At 42.5% G+C, this 15,901-nt stretch overlaps 1 protein-coding gene across 8 annotated transcripts in view; it reads left to right on the top strand.

Annotated features, from left to right (window-relative positions):
- Window positions 1-15,901, top strand: part of MTMR10 (myotubularin related protein 10) — a 45,281-nt gene that overhangs the window by 14,457 nt on the left and 14,923 nt on the right. For 6 of the 8 annotated variants that reach the window (XR_005018699.1, XR_005018700.1, XR_005018698.1 and 3 more), the window contains exons 6-9: window positions 6,152-6,242; window positions 12,826-13,009; window positions 14,945-15,032; window positions 15,114-15,202. Coding sequence is in view for 4 of the 8 variants with exons in the window: in XM_036842640.1 (XP_036698535.1) it covers window positions 6,152-6,242; window positions 12,826-13,009; window positions 14,945-15,032; window positions 15,114-15,202 (452 nt within the window). In the remaining 4 variants the exon portion in view is untranslated. Of the gene's footprint in view, window positions 1-1,231; window positions 1,489-6,151; window positions 6,243-12,825; window positions 13,010-14,944; window positions 15,033-15,113; window positions 15,203-15,901 lie in introns of all 8 variants that reach the window. The other 2 variants (XM_036842642.1, XM_036842641.1) reach the window with 2 other exon arrangements.

Here is a 15,901-nt window from a genome sequence, read left to right as displayed (position 1 = left end):
CAGCTCCTAAAATATGAAAAGCTGTCATGCATATCTTTTACATTAAGACCATTACCAGCCATTTTTTTCTTGGTTAAAAAGATTGAAAAGATGGTGATGTATTGTAATTGAGGTTTGTAAGACTTTTAATTCAGTACCTCAGAGCTTTATCAACAAACTAAAAGCTAGACTTAGGTTACATAAGGGTTAGGTAAATGTGTAGTTATCGGAGGGGCCTAATAAATATTAGTGCTTTAGAGAAATTTTAATGAATTAATTTGAGTGATATTCCACACAGGCGGCTAAAAGCTAGGGACTTTTTAATTGGGTTGTTTTTCCCCTGCCTTCCGGGGAATGTTTATTGCAAACTCGTGGAGTAAGATTCAAGGGCAGAAATTCCTCCTTCTTTGATTCCAGATTTTGGGTTTAGCAGAGGAGTGAAGCTGGTGGCCCTAAAGCCCCCCGGGCCAGTCTATGGTTCAGCAAATGCAGAGAATAGTAACAGAATCTCCAGGAGAAGCCTGCTCTCATGTATCGGGAATAGAGGAACGATGAGGGAGCTTTTGTGCCACCAAAAAGGGGTGCATTTGTTTTCCATGGTCAGTAGACTTACTGCAGTAAATTTTCTGTTGATATCAAAATGTGGCTGTCAGAAAGATCTTAAGGCAGCTGTCTTCTTATGGTTTGGTGAGGAGGTGATAGATTTATTTTTAGAACCAGAGTCAATAGTTTCTTTATAGGAGGGCAAACACGAAATGAATGTCTGAAAATGTCTGACCATTGCAGCCAGGTTATGTAGCAGAATGGTGGTGGGATCTATGGCTAAACATTTTCAGGTAGAGTGTGTATAACTACTTTCTTCATGCTGCAGGATGGGAAATTCAGCTAGATAACTTTTAAGGCTACTTTTAGCCGTTCAATTCTGCAGTTTGTGATTTTGGCATTTTACTAATTTGAGTTGCCTATTCTTATGTAGAAAGACTTTAGAATTAATTAGGTAGTAGACTGCATATAAAATAGTTTAGCCAAGTTACTTTCTTGAACTCAGATATAGTTGTAATTTAATCAGAGCATCAGGAATCTGCTTGTGAAAACGTTACCTTCAGGATGTGTATCATTTCAAGAATAGGGGCACCATGGAACTTAGGAGATGGTGTTAGGACACGATATTTTTGAAATAAGAAATTGATACAGTGGCCCAATATTCTTTTAGAAAGTTGATATCTCTCCCATTCTCTCCTCTATTTTTCAGATGACAGTATTTCAGTCATTGCAAAGCATAATTATCTGGCTCGTTCTTGCACCATCTAGAGTACTTGTTGGTCATGTTTGATGTGTGAGGCAGTGCGCTAAGTTTAGTTGAGGAGATAAAGCATGAACAAATGCAAACAACAGTACAAAGTAGCAGCATAAAAGATGTTCACACATAAATGATTAGCTTCCAAATGAATGAAACAGATAAAAAGTGCTGTGGAAATTCAGAATATCCCTTCCCTGTTGTTGCTGCTGGTAAGTGCTATAGGGGGCCTCATTGAACTGTCTACTCAAAACAGGCTAGGCTGGTCCAATTTTTTATGCCCTTTCCCAAGACCCGGTTTCTGGCAAAAATCCTTTCCCCACTGTTGTAAAATATAAAAAGCAGTTACCTCAGACCCAAAAGAAATATTCTTTTTGTCTTTGTACAGTCATAAGGGGGGAAATACAGAAAAGAAGCATTGGCATTAAGAATATAAATGGAGAAATTTTTCCCTGATTTACATGTTTTCAAACACAAAGGGTTAAGTCATGTATGGCTGCCAAAGCTTAATGGCTTCATGAGTTAAAAACAAAAATTCTAGCACACCGTGTTATTTCAAGTGAAAGTTTTCATCTAAAATTAGGTAACAGTTGGGGAGTTACAGCTTGATTCTACCTCCTGGAAACTTTGAATGCTAAGTTTTCTCTGGAAATGCTTTGATTTTTGTGAATTGTTTTAAAATGACCAGATGCGTGTTCAGAGTTCTCTGGTGGGTAAACCATTGATTATTTTTGGAAGTACTGAAAGCAGTTATATTCCTATTTGAATTGTGAAATCTCAGAATGCTAAATTGGTTCACATTTTGTTAATTATTGCTCTAAAGCCTTCTGGTAATCTAGTTGGTATTTCCTGAGTAGTATTACGACAAAATTAGATGACATTCATCCTCATTATTCTTGGATTGTAAATAAGGATTTTGGGGATAGGTCTATGTAAAGAGAAAAGGAATTTGGATATCTAGAATTGGACATCTGGCCTCAAAGCAACTTTGAGCCACCATTTCCTTTTGAAGAACCTTTGCTGAGGGGCAAAAGATTGTTTTTAATGATTTATCACTTACATAAAAATATATATATATATATATATATATATATATATATATATATAAGATAGTAAGTGAAATATATGCCATTTGTCTCCACTTTATTCTCAAATTAGTTGGCTCTGAACCACTTGTTCAGGCATACTTTCTAGAAATAAAAATTCAACTCATCTATTTAAAGAACAAGTTGGCCTTTCCTGAATTGCCATTTTTGCCTTTAATCTGAGACTTACTCCTCGGTGGCTTTCAGACCACAGAAATACAGGAAACCAGTTTTGTTTGCCCACGTGCCAGCACTGGCTGTGTGTTAATCTTCTCCAGTGCTGTGCCCCCAGCTGGTCTGGGAGGAGAAACCACCAACCGTGGGTACTTCTGGCTTCTGTCCAGAAAAGAATATCAGCCTTGGTCCAAAAATCACCTCAAAAGTAGTTTACTTTTTTTCCTCCAATTAAATATTTACCATAATTTAATGTCTTTAATAAATATTTTCTTCATTTTCTCTGATAGCCAGTCCAAATGAACTATTTCAGAGGCAGTTTTTAAAGATGTAGAGAGAGTTTTTCTGAAGTTTTTTTAACACTTAGGGAGTACATTGCAAAATTAGAATAATTTTACATGAAAATGAGACCTACTTTTTTAAGTCAAACTCTTAGTGATGGAATCTAGGAATGTGGGTGGAGGCTTTTTAAATAGTGTGTACGAAAAAGCTCAAGGAAGAGGACTTCTGGGAAAAAGCTCAAGGAAGAGGACTCCTGGCTTTCTCGATCTTCTCAGAGTGTCCTGCAGTGACAACAGGAATGTAACCTGGATGACACAAGTTGTGTGTGCCTTTGTCAGGGTTCCCAGAGGTACCCCGTACTGAGGTTACCTGAGCTAAGTCCTACACACTTGTGGTTACACTGCTAAACAACAGCTATAGTTCAGGCTGTGTCCCCTTCCCCCCCCAAAATCAACCATTGTGCCAGTGATTAAACTGAGTTGGTTTCATATTATGACAGTATTTATAGTCTTCTTTAAATGTGGATGCCATTAAATAAACTCATTTGTTTCCTAACCTTTATAAATGTGAGGTTGTGCTATTTTAAGGGCTTTTTAGAAATGGGCTACGTTGGGTTTTGCCTAGCAGATAGGCTTTGTGGCCATAAAAAAAATATTCCATCATCAGTGATGTGTGGATTTCTTTTGTGTAAACAAGGCCCATGACTGCTTTCTGAATGTCTCAGAGAAAGTGATATCTAGTATTATTGAATTGGAGCATTTTCCTGACTATATTAGTAACTTATTTTGTGAACTAGTATTTTTAGTGCAGCAGCTATTAAGCACAAAGCACCTCCAGAAAGCTACTGATGAGATGGCAGAAATGCAGGGGTCTTCAGGGCTTCCTCAGATCTGTGCAGAGAGACCTCTCCTGGTCTCCTTCTCTAAATTATTAACCTGCTCTCTTCTTCCCTCACTGTAACACTGTACATCCTCTTCCCTGCTGGATTTATTTTCCCCTTTGGCACTTATCATTGTCTAATTTACTGTAGTCTTTCCTGTTTCTCTGGTTTAGTGTCTGTCTTCCCCACTAGAATGTAAGCTTAATGAGAACAGGGTTTGTGTCTGTTTGTTCACTCCCGCATCCCTAGGGCTTAGGATGTGGTGGCGGCGGCTCTGTAAATACCTGTTGAAGGAAGGAGACGTAGTGCCTGCCCTTGAGGAATTGAACTTTGTGGTGGAAGTAAAACAAAGAACCCTATGTCCTCCTTTTTATCCACTCTCATGACTATTGGGTGCAGACCTGGAAAGTACTGCTCCATAAGCACAGTTAACTGAAGAGATGCTTTCTGTTGGAACTATTGTCATTCAGAGAGAACGGGAGGGTTTCCACAGTCAATACTGTGCAATTGGCTCGGTCTGGGAAGGCTGGTGAGGACAGAGACAGCGTGGTTGGCTAAGCAGCGGGGAAGGGTTTCTCGAGCAGAGTGTGGCCGAGGGGATGGCTAGGACTGAGTCAGACACAATATGTGCTTCTAGACCAGGGACGGCTGAGGGGTGGTGGGGAGGGCACAGGATGGCTGGTAGTGGAGAGCTGGTTTGGTGAAGAATCTAGAATAAGAAGGTTTAATTTAGTATGCAGGTATCTGGGAACCACAGCAGATTATCCAGAGAACAAAGTTGTTGGTCAAAATTTGATCTTTGGAAGAGAACCCTTAAGTGTTGTTGATATTTTGTTTTTTGTTTTTTTTTTTTTTAAGAATGTAGGGAAACCCACAGAGATGCCGTAAGGCGAGTATGGCTTAAGGTTGTGACTATGATGGTGTAGAAAAATGGGACAAAAATGAAAAAGAATCTTGAGAAAAGTGCAACAAAGCTTATAAACTAAATATGGTGCCCAGAGGAACAGGAAGTGAGGAGGACTTTTTCAAGGTGTGGATTTCAGTAGTTTGCTGCTGGAAGAAGTGCTTTAAAGACTGTTGAACAGGTAGGGGATGGGAATGTAGGTCACTGTCTCCTAAATTTCCTGGGTGGGACTCTCATAGAAAGCTCTCCCATAGGCATTAAGAAAAGCAGGGTATTATGTAAGTTTCAAGGAGCTTTCTTTGTTGTTGTTGTTTTTAGTCAAAACTAAAACTAATGATAACTCTGTTCTCTTAGATGTATGTTTTAATTTAGTAAGACAGGAAACATTTATTCTATAGAAGACTCTTAAAATATATTTTAAACAAGCAACTGACACATACTTACCAGTCAATAGAATTTGCATCAACCCACCCCAGACACCGCTAATTTGACATGGACTAACAATTAACTAAACTTCTTGCTTGCTCACTGTCAAAAGTATATCATTCTGGCTTAATGCTTTTTCTTCTAAATGATGCTTAATCTTTTGAAGTAAGAACATCTATTATTCTGTCCTTGCATATGTCTTCAGTTTCTTCTGTCTTCTTTGCTCATTTAAGAGTGTTTTCTCCCATGGTCTAGTTCAGGGCTTTATGGGCACAGAGCACTATCCTTCATTCTTTCCAACAGCAGTAGAGGGTAATCGCAGCCATGTTTCCACACGTGGCCCTCCTCCCGAGGCCAGGTGTATGCTAAAGTTATTCATCCTCACCGCAGCCTAGGTATTATCTTCATTGTACAGGTGCGCAGATCGAGGCTCCGAGAGATGAGTTGACTTCACACAGGTTACATGGCAGGTGCTTGGTAGAGCTGGGATTCAAGCCCTCCTCTGTTGGATTCCAAAGCCCACACTTTTTCCACCATAGGCATAGTCTCAAACCATTTTATTTAAACACAGTTTTTGTGATGTACCTCTTTGAGCCACCCATGTACCTCTGGATTTCTTACTAATTTTTATTTTTTGTAAGAAAAAATTGGAGCTTTTCTATTAAGTTTAGATTTTTAATGCATGAGGTAAGAACATTAAAAGTTCATACCTAACAGTAAGCCTTCCAAATTGATGGTATTAAATCATTATAGTCCATAAAAAATGAAACTTCTCTTTTTCTTTTTTTTAGGAGTGGATATGTCACTGCCTTTTTGGAGAATGCTTCATTAGTTTTCAAGTTTTGTTTATCTGAATAAAAGTACATTCTTGTTAAAATTCAACTCAGCAAACACTTACTGAATACTTAGCATGTAGTCACTAAAGATTAAACAGTGTCATGGGGCACAACAATGAATGAAATCCCTGGCATTAAGGAGCTCTTTCACACTCTAGGTCAACAGGAAAACATGGAAATAAGTCTATAATCCCTGCCCCAGATGACGCTCCCGCACTCAAGGCCTTATTGTACATTTCATTTAACTAAGTATGTTGAAATCAATTCTAAATGTAGAATTTTTCCTAGGTATGCCTTGCAATAGCTCATTATTCCCAGCCAACAGACCTCCAGCTACTCTTTGCATTTGAATATGTTGGGAAAAAATACCACAATTCAGGTAAATATGAAAATATTAACTATTGTGACTAACTTTACATTGTCTAAATTTTATTCTTATGTTTTATGAGAAGCCTCCAAGTACATGAGCTTTAATGATTGTAGAATTATTAGCTTCATAACTGTTAGAGAAGTAAGCACTATATACTAAAAGAGATAACATTTGTCAGATAACATTTAAAAAGTGACGGACGGGGAAGAACCTATAAGCAACTGTAAACATAGGCTTATGAGAATCATGTCAAGTATTTTGCCTATAGTCACTGGCTTGTATTTTATGATGAAGGAAGATACCTCTCCCTCCCTGCCTATTAATTGGTAACTTGACTTAAGTAATCTTATCTTTTAAGAAAACTGGCAGAAAATTAAAAGATATTTGAAACTCATGATCTTTTTTTGGCAAGGTGTGATTTCATGCAGAAGCTGAAATAGCTAAACTTTTTAGTGGACTTCATTAAGATTGTCAAAATATTCATTTTATATTTCTGAATAAGATTCATGAAAGGAAGATGAGCATTCATCCAAAGGACAAGTGTATTTTAAACGGTTTTTATAAAAGTGACTAATTCTGTACACATATATGTCAGTGATGACATCACCAAGGAATATTCCAAGTGATCGTGTAATTCTGTGCATTCTTTTTTTTTTTTTTTTTTTTTAAAGAGATATGCTCCCTGTACATTCACAGTAATTATTTTGGAATCTAGTCTTTGTTTTCAGATTCCTGGGGGATATTTTTCTTTTCTTTTTTTTTTTTAATTTTTATTTATTTATTTATTTATTTATGGCTGCATTGGGTCTTCGTTTCTGTGCGAGGGCTTTCTCTTGTTGCGGCAAGTGGGGGCCACTCTTAATCGCGGTGCGCGGGCCTCTCACTATCGCGGCCTCTCTTGTTGTGGAGCACAGGCTCCAGACACGCAGGCTCAGTAGTTGTGGCTCACGGGCCTAGTTGCTCCGCGGCATGTGGGATCTTCCCGGACCAGGGCTTGAACCCGTGTCCCCTGCATTGGCAGGCAGATTCTCAACCACTGCGCCACCAGGGAAGCCCTGTGCATTCTTTTTATATACAAATGTAATTTTGATCAACCAGTTTTCTTTTTTTTTAACCTCATAAAAGGCTAGAGAAAAAACAATGAGGTCATGTCTGACATTAGCCCCTCGTAGGTTAGTGACCACGTGTCCATTTGCCTGCTGGGTCATGTGCTCTTCCAGTCTTTAAGGGAGAGAGATGACTCAGCTACACGTTTATAGTGAAAGGACCGTTCACCCCAGCCAGCATGGTCTGGACAGGCAGCCTATAAATTATTAATTTTACTGGTCCTTTACATTTTGTTACCTCGGAACATATATAGTAATTTAAATAATCTGTATAATAAAAGTATATTCCAGTATCACTGTATTGTAAATGCATTAAAATGTAGGAACAATACACAGTATCTGCAGATGCATATGGTATAAGTACACTTGTAAACACCATAGAGATGATGCAAAGGTCATAGCTTTTATCTTACGGTACTAACAGAAATGGGATAACGAAATACTTATAATTTAATTTTTCTTATCATAGTGCAACTAATTGTAACCTAGGCTTGACCAATCAACTAATTTTTAAAGTTTATTTCTTAACATAAAGAAAATTCACTTATTGTCAGAAAATAAAGTATTGTAGATCCGCACTAGTAGCTAGGCAAATGTTCCTTTGGCGCATCTTCAGGCTGCAGACCATGATCATCAGGGTTATCCTCAACAGGACTCTCACCCAGAGTTGCGAGAGAGTAACTGAGATGAAAGCTTCAAGGGAAGGGGCACAAGAGTCGTAGGAGAGCCTTTGATTCCCACTTGCATTTGTTGATGATCAAGACCAATTCTGGATGATACCTTTTTCCTAGTAGAAACGATTCAGTCCAGGGTACAGACCCATGAGTTCTGCACAATGTTCAGCAAGTACAGTGAACTTCATTATGCGTTTGGTGACGTGATGCCTGCTTCAGTTACTTCTCACGGTTGTCTTCATCCGTTCCTCGTGGGCATCTCTGGGTTGATAACAGTTTATTCAGTCCATAGCTTTCCTACTACTGGTTTCCTTATTCCCGTCAGTCACTTCTCTGTATCTTCTCATATGTAGCTTGTGGAGAAAATAACAATTGATAAGTAACACTTAAAATATTCAGGAACACTTTTTATATTGCATCCTTCAGACTCCTCCTCCTTGACAGTCACTTCATAAACATAACACTTGGCCAAAGTTTTGTTAAGATTCCTCATAGGGTAACATCCTTTCATATCCTTCCATGCTGTTGCAGAAGCATAAACTGCACCTTTAAGAGCAAAAGAAGCCTGAAATTTCCACACACTGCAGTCAGAATTCATTAATTTGTGAGTGAAAGAGGCCCAATAATCCACTCTTGAACTTCTGGATGACACCTTGATTCATTGGCTGGATTAAAGAAGTCCTTTTTGCAGGCAGGTAGGTGACAAAGCTGTTTCCACAAATAAGATGTGAAGCTAGAGGATGTCCCCTGCAATTGTCTAAGAATCTTTTAGCTGGCCTTAGGCCTTCTGAGGTTTTCTTTCGTGTTCGGCATCACTTGAGTGAAAAGTCAGTCATCCAGGTACTTCTGTGAGGATCGTGAAGTATGGGAGATGCCCAGCACCCACAGACTTCGGGACACTCCACACGCTGACACCGCAGGAGGCACTGGCACAAACAGGAACGATGGTTCTATTTTTGCTCTTTTAACTTGAAAGAACCCACGAGGACGCTGTTTTCACTAGTCAGCTTATTATTGGACAGATAATGTCCCAAAAATACAGATCCATCTTCGTTATACTTCTGGACTAAAGAATTGAAAACCTCAGGTTACCTGCAGCCTCAGTGTTGGCAGCTCCACTGCATGACAGACACCTGCTTGCAGATGCGGTGACATAATCTCAAGGTGCAGTGTAGGCTCACAGCAGAAGATGGACATTTTCAGTGACGTTATTTTACTTTGTAATTTTATCCTTTTTTTTAAACATGGGTCTTAGTATTAGGTTTTCCTTTAGATGCTTATTTGAAAACCACTTACAGAGGACAAAATCCATTTGAAATAGTGTAGAAATTTTTAAAGTTTGTTGCTTGTCAGTTTTTAAAATATTCTCAGTGTAGCTGTAAATGGTTGTGATTGGTTCTCGTGTCTCAGGAATAGGAGCGCACCAGCCTTGTGCGCCGGGATCCCCGGGGGAGCTTTTAGAAGGACAGCCATGCCGGCCCCACCCCAGGCCCACCAAGTCCGAATCTCCTGTCCGAACCGCTTTGTTGACTCCGCTCTCTTGAACTTCTTAATGATCGCAGTTCTGTTTTTCCCTTCTTCGCCCTTCTTTGTGACTTCTCATTTCTGCAGTGCCATCAAAGCGATAGGCTTTCTTTTCATTTGTTGACCACTTTTATTGTCTTTACTGTTGCTTGAGGCCATTCTGAATATGGAGGGGGCTAGTTAAGTGGAAACTCTTAAGATCATTTCAACTCGGTCTAGGATTAGACTTGTGAACTGTGTCACGGAAGATAGTGACGGTCAGGAGGGCTGACCTTGTTTCATTTTCAGTTGGCTGAGGAGGGGTGTCCTAAAACCTCAGTCAGGTAACCGTCAGGGGAGCCAGATCTTCCTAAGACGACTGGCTTGGCCAGTCTGTTGCTGCAGCCCCTATTAGTAATCCACTAGTAGAGCAGGCCACAGGCATCGGGCCTCTGGGACTTTCTGAAAAGCATTAAAATTTCCAGACTTTGTAATGGCAGATTGGGTACCTGCTACACATTCCATAATAAGCTCTCACTGAAGATGTTGAGTATATCAGAGATCTGGTCCTGGTTGCTGAGAAATGGACAGGTTCTGAACAAGTAAAACCTGTGAGATAGCAAACAGTACAAGATCTTGTAGTTGCTGTCACTTTGTGTTCAGAAGAATTCACCTATTAGATCTTGAGACTTTATATGTTTTGCCAGAGGACCAATCTTGTAAACAGTGAGCATGTTCTCAGCCTAGCTTCCTAAGTCTGTAACCTCAGAACACTGAAAAGTATGCAGGTCTGGATTCCCAGCTAGGGCTGAGCTGCTAAGTATTTACATAGCTCTTTACAAAGTTCCAGTGTGTTCTTTCAGCTTCTCTTTTGGTGGTGGTGGTCACTGCCTGGCGGGGACCTCTGTGCAGTGTTGCTTAGTAATGATGGTAGCAGGTGGTGTGTCTGTTCCTGGTTCTAACGAGGATGATGTTTGCTGCGTGTTTCTGATAAGTACCCTTTATCAAGTGAAGGAAATTCCCTTTGATTCACAATTTGCTAAATTTTTCTGTATTTTATATCATGAGCACGTGTTGGACTCTTATCAAATGTTTTTCTGCACTTGCGAGGGTTTTTTCCCCTTTAATTTGGTCATATGATGAATTCCTTAGGTTTTCTAGTATTGGCTAGCTTGCTGTGGTTTTTGGTGCTCTGCTACACAGCGTGTGAAATGGGAATTGCCTGGAAGTTCCACGCAGGTTCCGCATTCTGGAGAGATCACAAGTCCCAGTTCCCCAGCACGTCTTCTGGTGGTTGTTACTCCAGAGCAGGCACTGAGACAGAGTGGCCCACCAGGATATGGGCTTAGAAGTAGCATTTTAATTTTTAACAAGCTCTGTTAAAATCAGAAGCATCATAATTATAATTCTGATGCCACTTAAAGGATAAAATGCAAAAGTGCTAGCCTGGCACCTGAGACCCTTCATAATCTAGAGTAGCGCCATCCAGTAATGGGAATGTTCTGTCACCTGCATCGTCCAGTAGAGAAGCCACTGACTGGCCACATGTGGCCGTTGAGCACTTGAATGTGCCTGGTGCAATTGAGGAACTGATTTTAAAATCTTTGTTTAATTTAAATTTCAGTTGAAATTTAAGCAGCACGTGTGGCTGGTGGTTCCTGTCTGGTGCAGCACGGCTTGAGAGGCTAGGCCCCGTCGCGTTTCCCAGCCTCCCTTCCGCCACCTCTGGCACCCTTACTGCGCTCGCTGTAGTTCATTACTCGACGCTGTGCCGTCCTTCCGCATGTCTTACGTCCCGCTCTGCCCAGCACGCCCGTCTCCTCCTCACCAGCCACCTGCGAGCGTTTGCATTGGCTGGTTCTTCAGGACTCTGCTCAGAGCTGCTCGGGTCGGAGACCTTCCCGCCCCAGCCTGCAGCCCCAGTCGCAGTGGGCTTCCCCCTCCGCCCGCATCGCTCTCATCCACCCGGCGCGCTGTCACCAACGCCTCAAAGTAGGGGTGAAATCTTAGCTCGCTTGTCAGTGTCCAGGCCTTAGCACGTGGTAGGTTGTCAGAAAATACCTGTTTTGCACCAGGTTTAGTAAATAGTCCACGGGAACGGGCGTGGCATGTTCACGGGACAAAGAAGGGTTTTCACGGCTGCAGTGGGATGGGAGTTCGGGAATAATGGGCAGTAACGGTCAGGGCAGGTCTGCGAGGGCTCTTTAAGAGAAGTTGTTTAGATTTGCTGGATTCAGTTGGAAATGAGTATGATTGCACAGTTGGGGGCAAGGGTAGCGTCCTGAAAGCCTGATTTCAGGAAGTGTGTCCTGTGGCAGCTGCAGGCTGGTCTGAGTGCAGCAGAACATCGGTCGGGCTGTCAGCTGAGAGACTGGCTGTGGTTGCAGCCTGCACAGGGAGACCCTGGGCCAGGAGAGGGATGCCGTCTGTCACCCAGATCAAGCTGCCTGTGGGACACCCTTCTTTGTGGTCACACTGAGGCCCTCCTGAGGCTGTGCGCATGCTCCCAGCAGGTGGCCGCGCCTCTCAAGTGGAGAAGGCTCCTTGCTAAGGAAGGTCAAGTCTAGGCCCTCTGCTGAGTCTCCAGTGGCCTGGCACTCTGGTGGAGGCTAAGGAATCTATGTCAACTTATCAAAGAAAAATCGTGTAGAGAGAGGAGACCAAGAACGTCATAGCGAGTCATACATAGAAAAGGGTTAAGAAGTAAACACTGGAAAGATGAAAGATTCGGACAGCTTGAGAACGGAGGTGATTGTTGGATGCGTTCATTTTTCCAGGCAAAACGTGGGGAGAAAACTAGCAGTGACTTGGATTTACGCCATAGCTTGGGGTAGGGAGTTGAGGGAGGCTTGTGAATGGTGTCCGTAAACCGGTAGGGATAGAAGACAATTGAAAGTTAAGGAGGAAACGTGAGCAGCAGGCGTCGGTCACCCTTTCAGAAGGTGGCCAGTAAAAGGGAGGGGAACTGTGCAGCGTAGTAGCAAGAGTGGTCCAGGGTGGTCACGTGAAAGCCCTTTCAAAGCCAAGGTTGCCCGTTTGTGAGTGAAGGCGTTGAAGGCAGAGCCAGCGGAAGGATAGGGTATCGAAGGTGCTGCAGGGTGGGGACGAGCTGGACGAGGACGGGACACAGTGGGCTGTTCTGCGGGGGGGCCGCCCCTTCCCCAGGACGGCCGGAACGGGTAGGGGGGCCTTGGAGAGACTGGAGACAAACAGGGAAGAGGTGCCACATTGCAGTGTGTTTGTGACAGGAGGCACGGAGAGAGGAGAGGGAATTTGAAGCAGAATTAATACTATTGCTTTTTCTTACAGCCAGCAAAGCTAATGGAATACCCTCAGGAGGTGGAGGAGGCGGTGGCATTGGAGCTGGGGGTGGCAGCAGCCAAAAAACTCCGCTGTTTGAAACTTACTCAGACTGGGACAGAGAAGTCAAGAGGACAGGTGCCTCCGGGTGGAGAGTTTGTTCCATTAACGAGGGCTACATGATATCCACCTGGTAAGTCCAGCTTTGACAGTGTGGTTCATGGCTGGGAGTGACTTCTTAGGAGTAATCATCAAACTCTGCTGTCATTGATAACTTTCAAGCTATGGCTAATGGAATATTTATTTTTAATAATGCTTTAATGAATATTTTGTTTTAAAGATAAGGACTTCTTTTTTTAAACATAATCGCAATGTCAACATCCATTGAAAAGAAATTGATAATAATTCCAGTAGTATTGTCAATCATCCAGTGTTTATTTGCATTCGTATCTTGTAAGTGTCTTTTTCGGTTGGTTTGTTCAGATGAGGGTCACATTGAACTTGCATGATCTGTCTCAGGCTTTTTAATCTGTGAGTCTCCATCCCTTTTTTTTACCTGCCATTTTTTTTTTGTTGACAAAACTAGGTCAAATGTTCTGTGGACTTTTTCCCTTTCTAGATATTGCTGGGATTATCACTGTGGTGTCCTTTAATGTGTTCCTCTGTCTACTGTATATGAAATGTTAGCTAGCTCTAGGGGCTTAAATAATTACAGCTGACCTTTGAACAACACGGATTTGAACAGCGTGGGTCCACTTCCACGCAGATTTTTTTTTAACGGTAAATTTAACTACAGTACTGCAGGATCCCCGTTGGTTGAATATGCAGGTGCGGAACCATGGGTGTAGAAGAAGCACGTATAGGGAGGGCCAACTATAAGTTATATGCAGATTTTCAGCTGTGCAGAGGGTCTGCACACCTAACCCCGGCGTTGTTCAAGGGTCAGCTGTAATTAGGTTCAGTTCCAGGTTTGGGGCAAGAACGCTTCCTCAGGTGGGCTGGGCACCCCCTGTGGCATCGCCGGGGCTCCGGGCATCATTGTGACGCTGACCAACCTGTGGGCCCCACAGCAGTCAGCCTGCTCCACCCACTGCTAAGTTCCCCTTTTACAGAGTGGGTTTAGCTGCCAAAAATGGTTATTCATTAGCAGTGAGGATCATTGCCCAGATCCTTCATTTATTGAGGATTGCTATTGGTCATATTCCAGTTCTCTCAGCAACTCTTTAGTACCTAAAATACAGTTTGTATGAGGAAGGCAGTATCAATGTTTACTTTTTCCCCTTTACTTAACCAGTTTTCAGAAGGAGCTCTTTCCTAGAATCCTCCAAAAGTGACCAGAAAATTCTTTTTCAATTTTTTACTTGTTTATTATTATTTAGTATTCGGATTTGGGGGATGTTTTGTTTTAATGTCATTCAAGTCCTCCTTAGTTTTTTCAGATAAGCAGTGTTGTGAACAAAGTGCGAGTACCTTCTAGGAGTGCAGTGCTGAGGAAGGGGCTTGGGAGCACGCGGCTTGAGTCTTCCTCTGCCTCCCCTTGAATTTGAACTTTGTGGCCAGCGTGCATTACGTGTTGAGAAGCCTGTGACAGGGCCTGCCTCTGTCCCCTACCTGGCCATGTGAGCAGAGGAAGGAAAAGAGATGTCTTCAGGTGCAGTGAGCTTGCCCGGTAGTAACTGCTCTCTAACCCACGTCCCGGAGTCCACCTGCCTTTGGGAGATGGGAAGCAGAGAAGGGGGAGATGAGAAGGGGGTGGAAGCTTCTCGGGAGATTTGTGGGCTTGGTTTGGTTTGGTCTGGTGTGCCTAGTATCTCCTACCCATAGCCTGTCGAGAGAACGATGGTGGACATGTTTTTCAGAAATTGCATATGTTTGATTAATAGTCATCCTGGAAAATATTTCAGATGCTTCCTTTGGATTGTTCCCCCACTATAAGTATAACAACTGTGATAATTGAGCACATCGCACGCATTTTAGATGAGATGTCTAGGCTCATCAGTGGCACCCACGGTGCCCACTGCACGGCCACTGAGTAGGGTGCACGTTAAGTAAATGTGGGGTCTGCAGAGCACGCTTATCCTGCCTGAAGCACAGGCTCTTACATTACGATTCGTGTTTTCCTCTCCAGCCTTCCAGAGTACTTTGTAGTGCCAAGTTCTTTAGCAGACCAAGATCTAAAGATCTTCTCCCATTCTTTTGTTGGAAGAAGGATGCCAGTAAGTGATATCTGTTGGATTTCATTAATACTATTGTCCATTTTTCCACCCAGTTAAGTAAAGACTCTGCTTCTCTCCTAGTTCTGGTGCTGGAGCCACTCGAACGGCAGTGCTCTTGTGCGCACGGCCCTCATAAAAGACGTGCTGCAGCAGAGGAAGATCGACCAGAGGTGAGCGGGAGACAATCCTTGGTACTTGGGCATCTTTCGTTGTCATAGAGAAGTACAGTAACCTCCTGACTAGCTAAAGATAGCTGGGAAGCACCATGTGTTCCATACAAGAATTACCACTCTGGAGAGAATTAAATATATTAAAATTAACATTTAAGTTATATTAAATGTAATTTAATACTTTGGCTTATAAGACACTTGAAGATCTTACGTTGCTGACACTTTAATGTTGCTTCTAATGAACTTTCAAAGTGCAGTGATTTCCAGTTAGACACTTCAGGACAAATCAGATTTTTCTTGTAGTTCGATGTGTCCTAGGTCTGCCAAGTCACGATAACTAAAAGTGGTGTAATTGGCTACCATGAGCAAGTTTGCCGTCATCTGCCGAGGTCCCCAGTGACCTCCGTGTCGGTGAAGCAGCAGGCCTTTCTCAGGTGTCCTCACGCAGTGGGCACCGCTGTTGGCCAGGCTCTCCCCGGGCCCCGGCTTCTGCCCCCCTCCACCTCCTGAAGCTCCTCATCCCCACTGCACTCCATGCCCCTGCCACCCCGTCCTCCTGTCTCCAGACACGACTTAGAGCTTGTCTCAGGCCACCTCCCCTTCCCATTCCGTATTCCCTTCTGAAAGAAGTTCACCCGCGTCAGTGGCTTTAGTGACTGTCAGATTTATATCTCCAACCGAAGTTGACACTTTCCACGT

Source organism: Balaenoptera musculus, chromosome 2, assembly GCF_009873245.2.
Source record: "Balaenoptera musculus isolate JJ_BM4_2016_0621 chromosome 2, mBalMus1.pri.v3, whole genome shotgun sequence".
In the NCBI taxonomy this organism is placed as follows: Eukaryota; Metazoa; Chordata; class Mammalia; order Artiodactyla; family Balaenopteridae; genus Balaenoptera; species Balaenoptera musculus.
The sequence above is the reverse complement of the archived record's forward strand: the minus strand, read 5'-3'. Positions and strand labels throughout refer to the sequence as shown.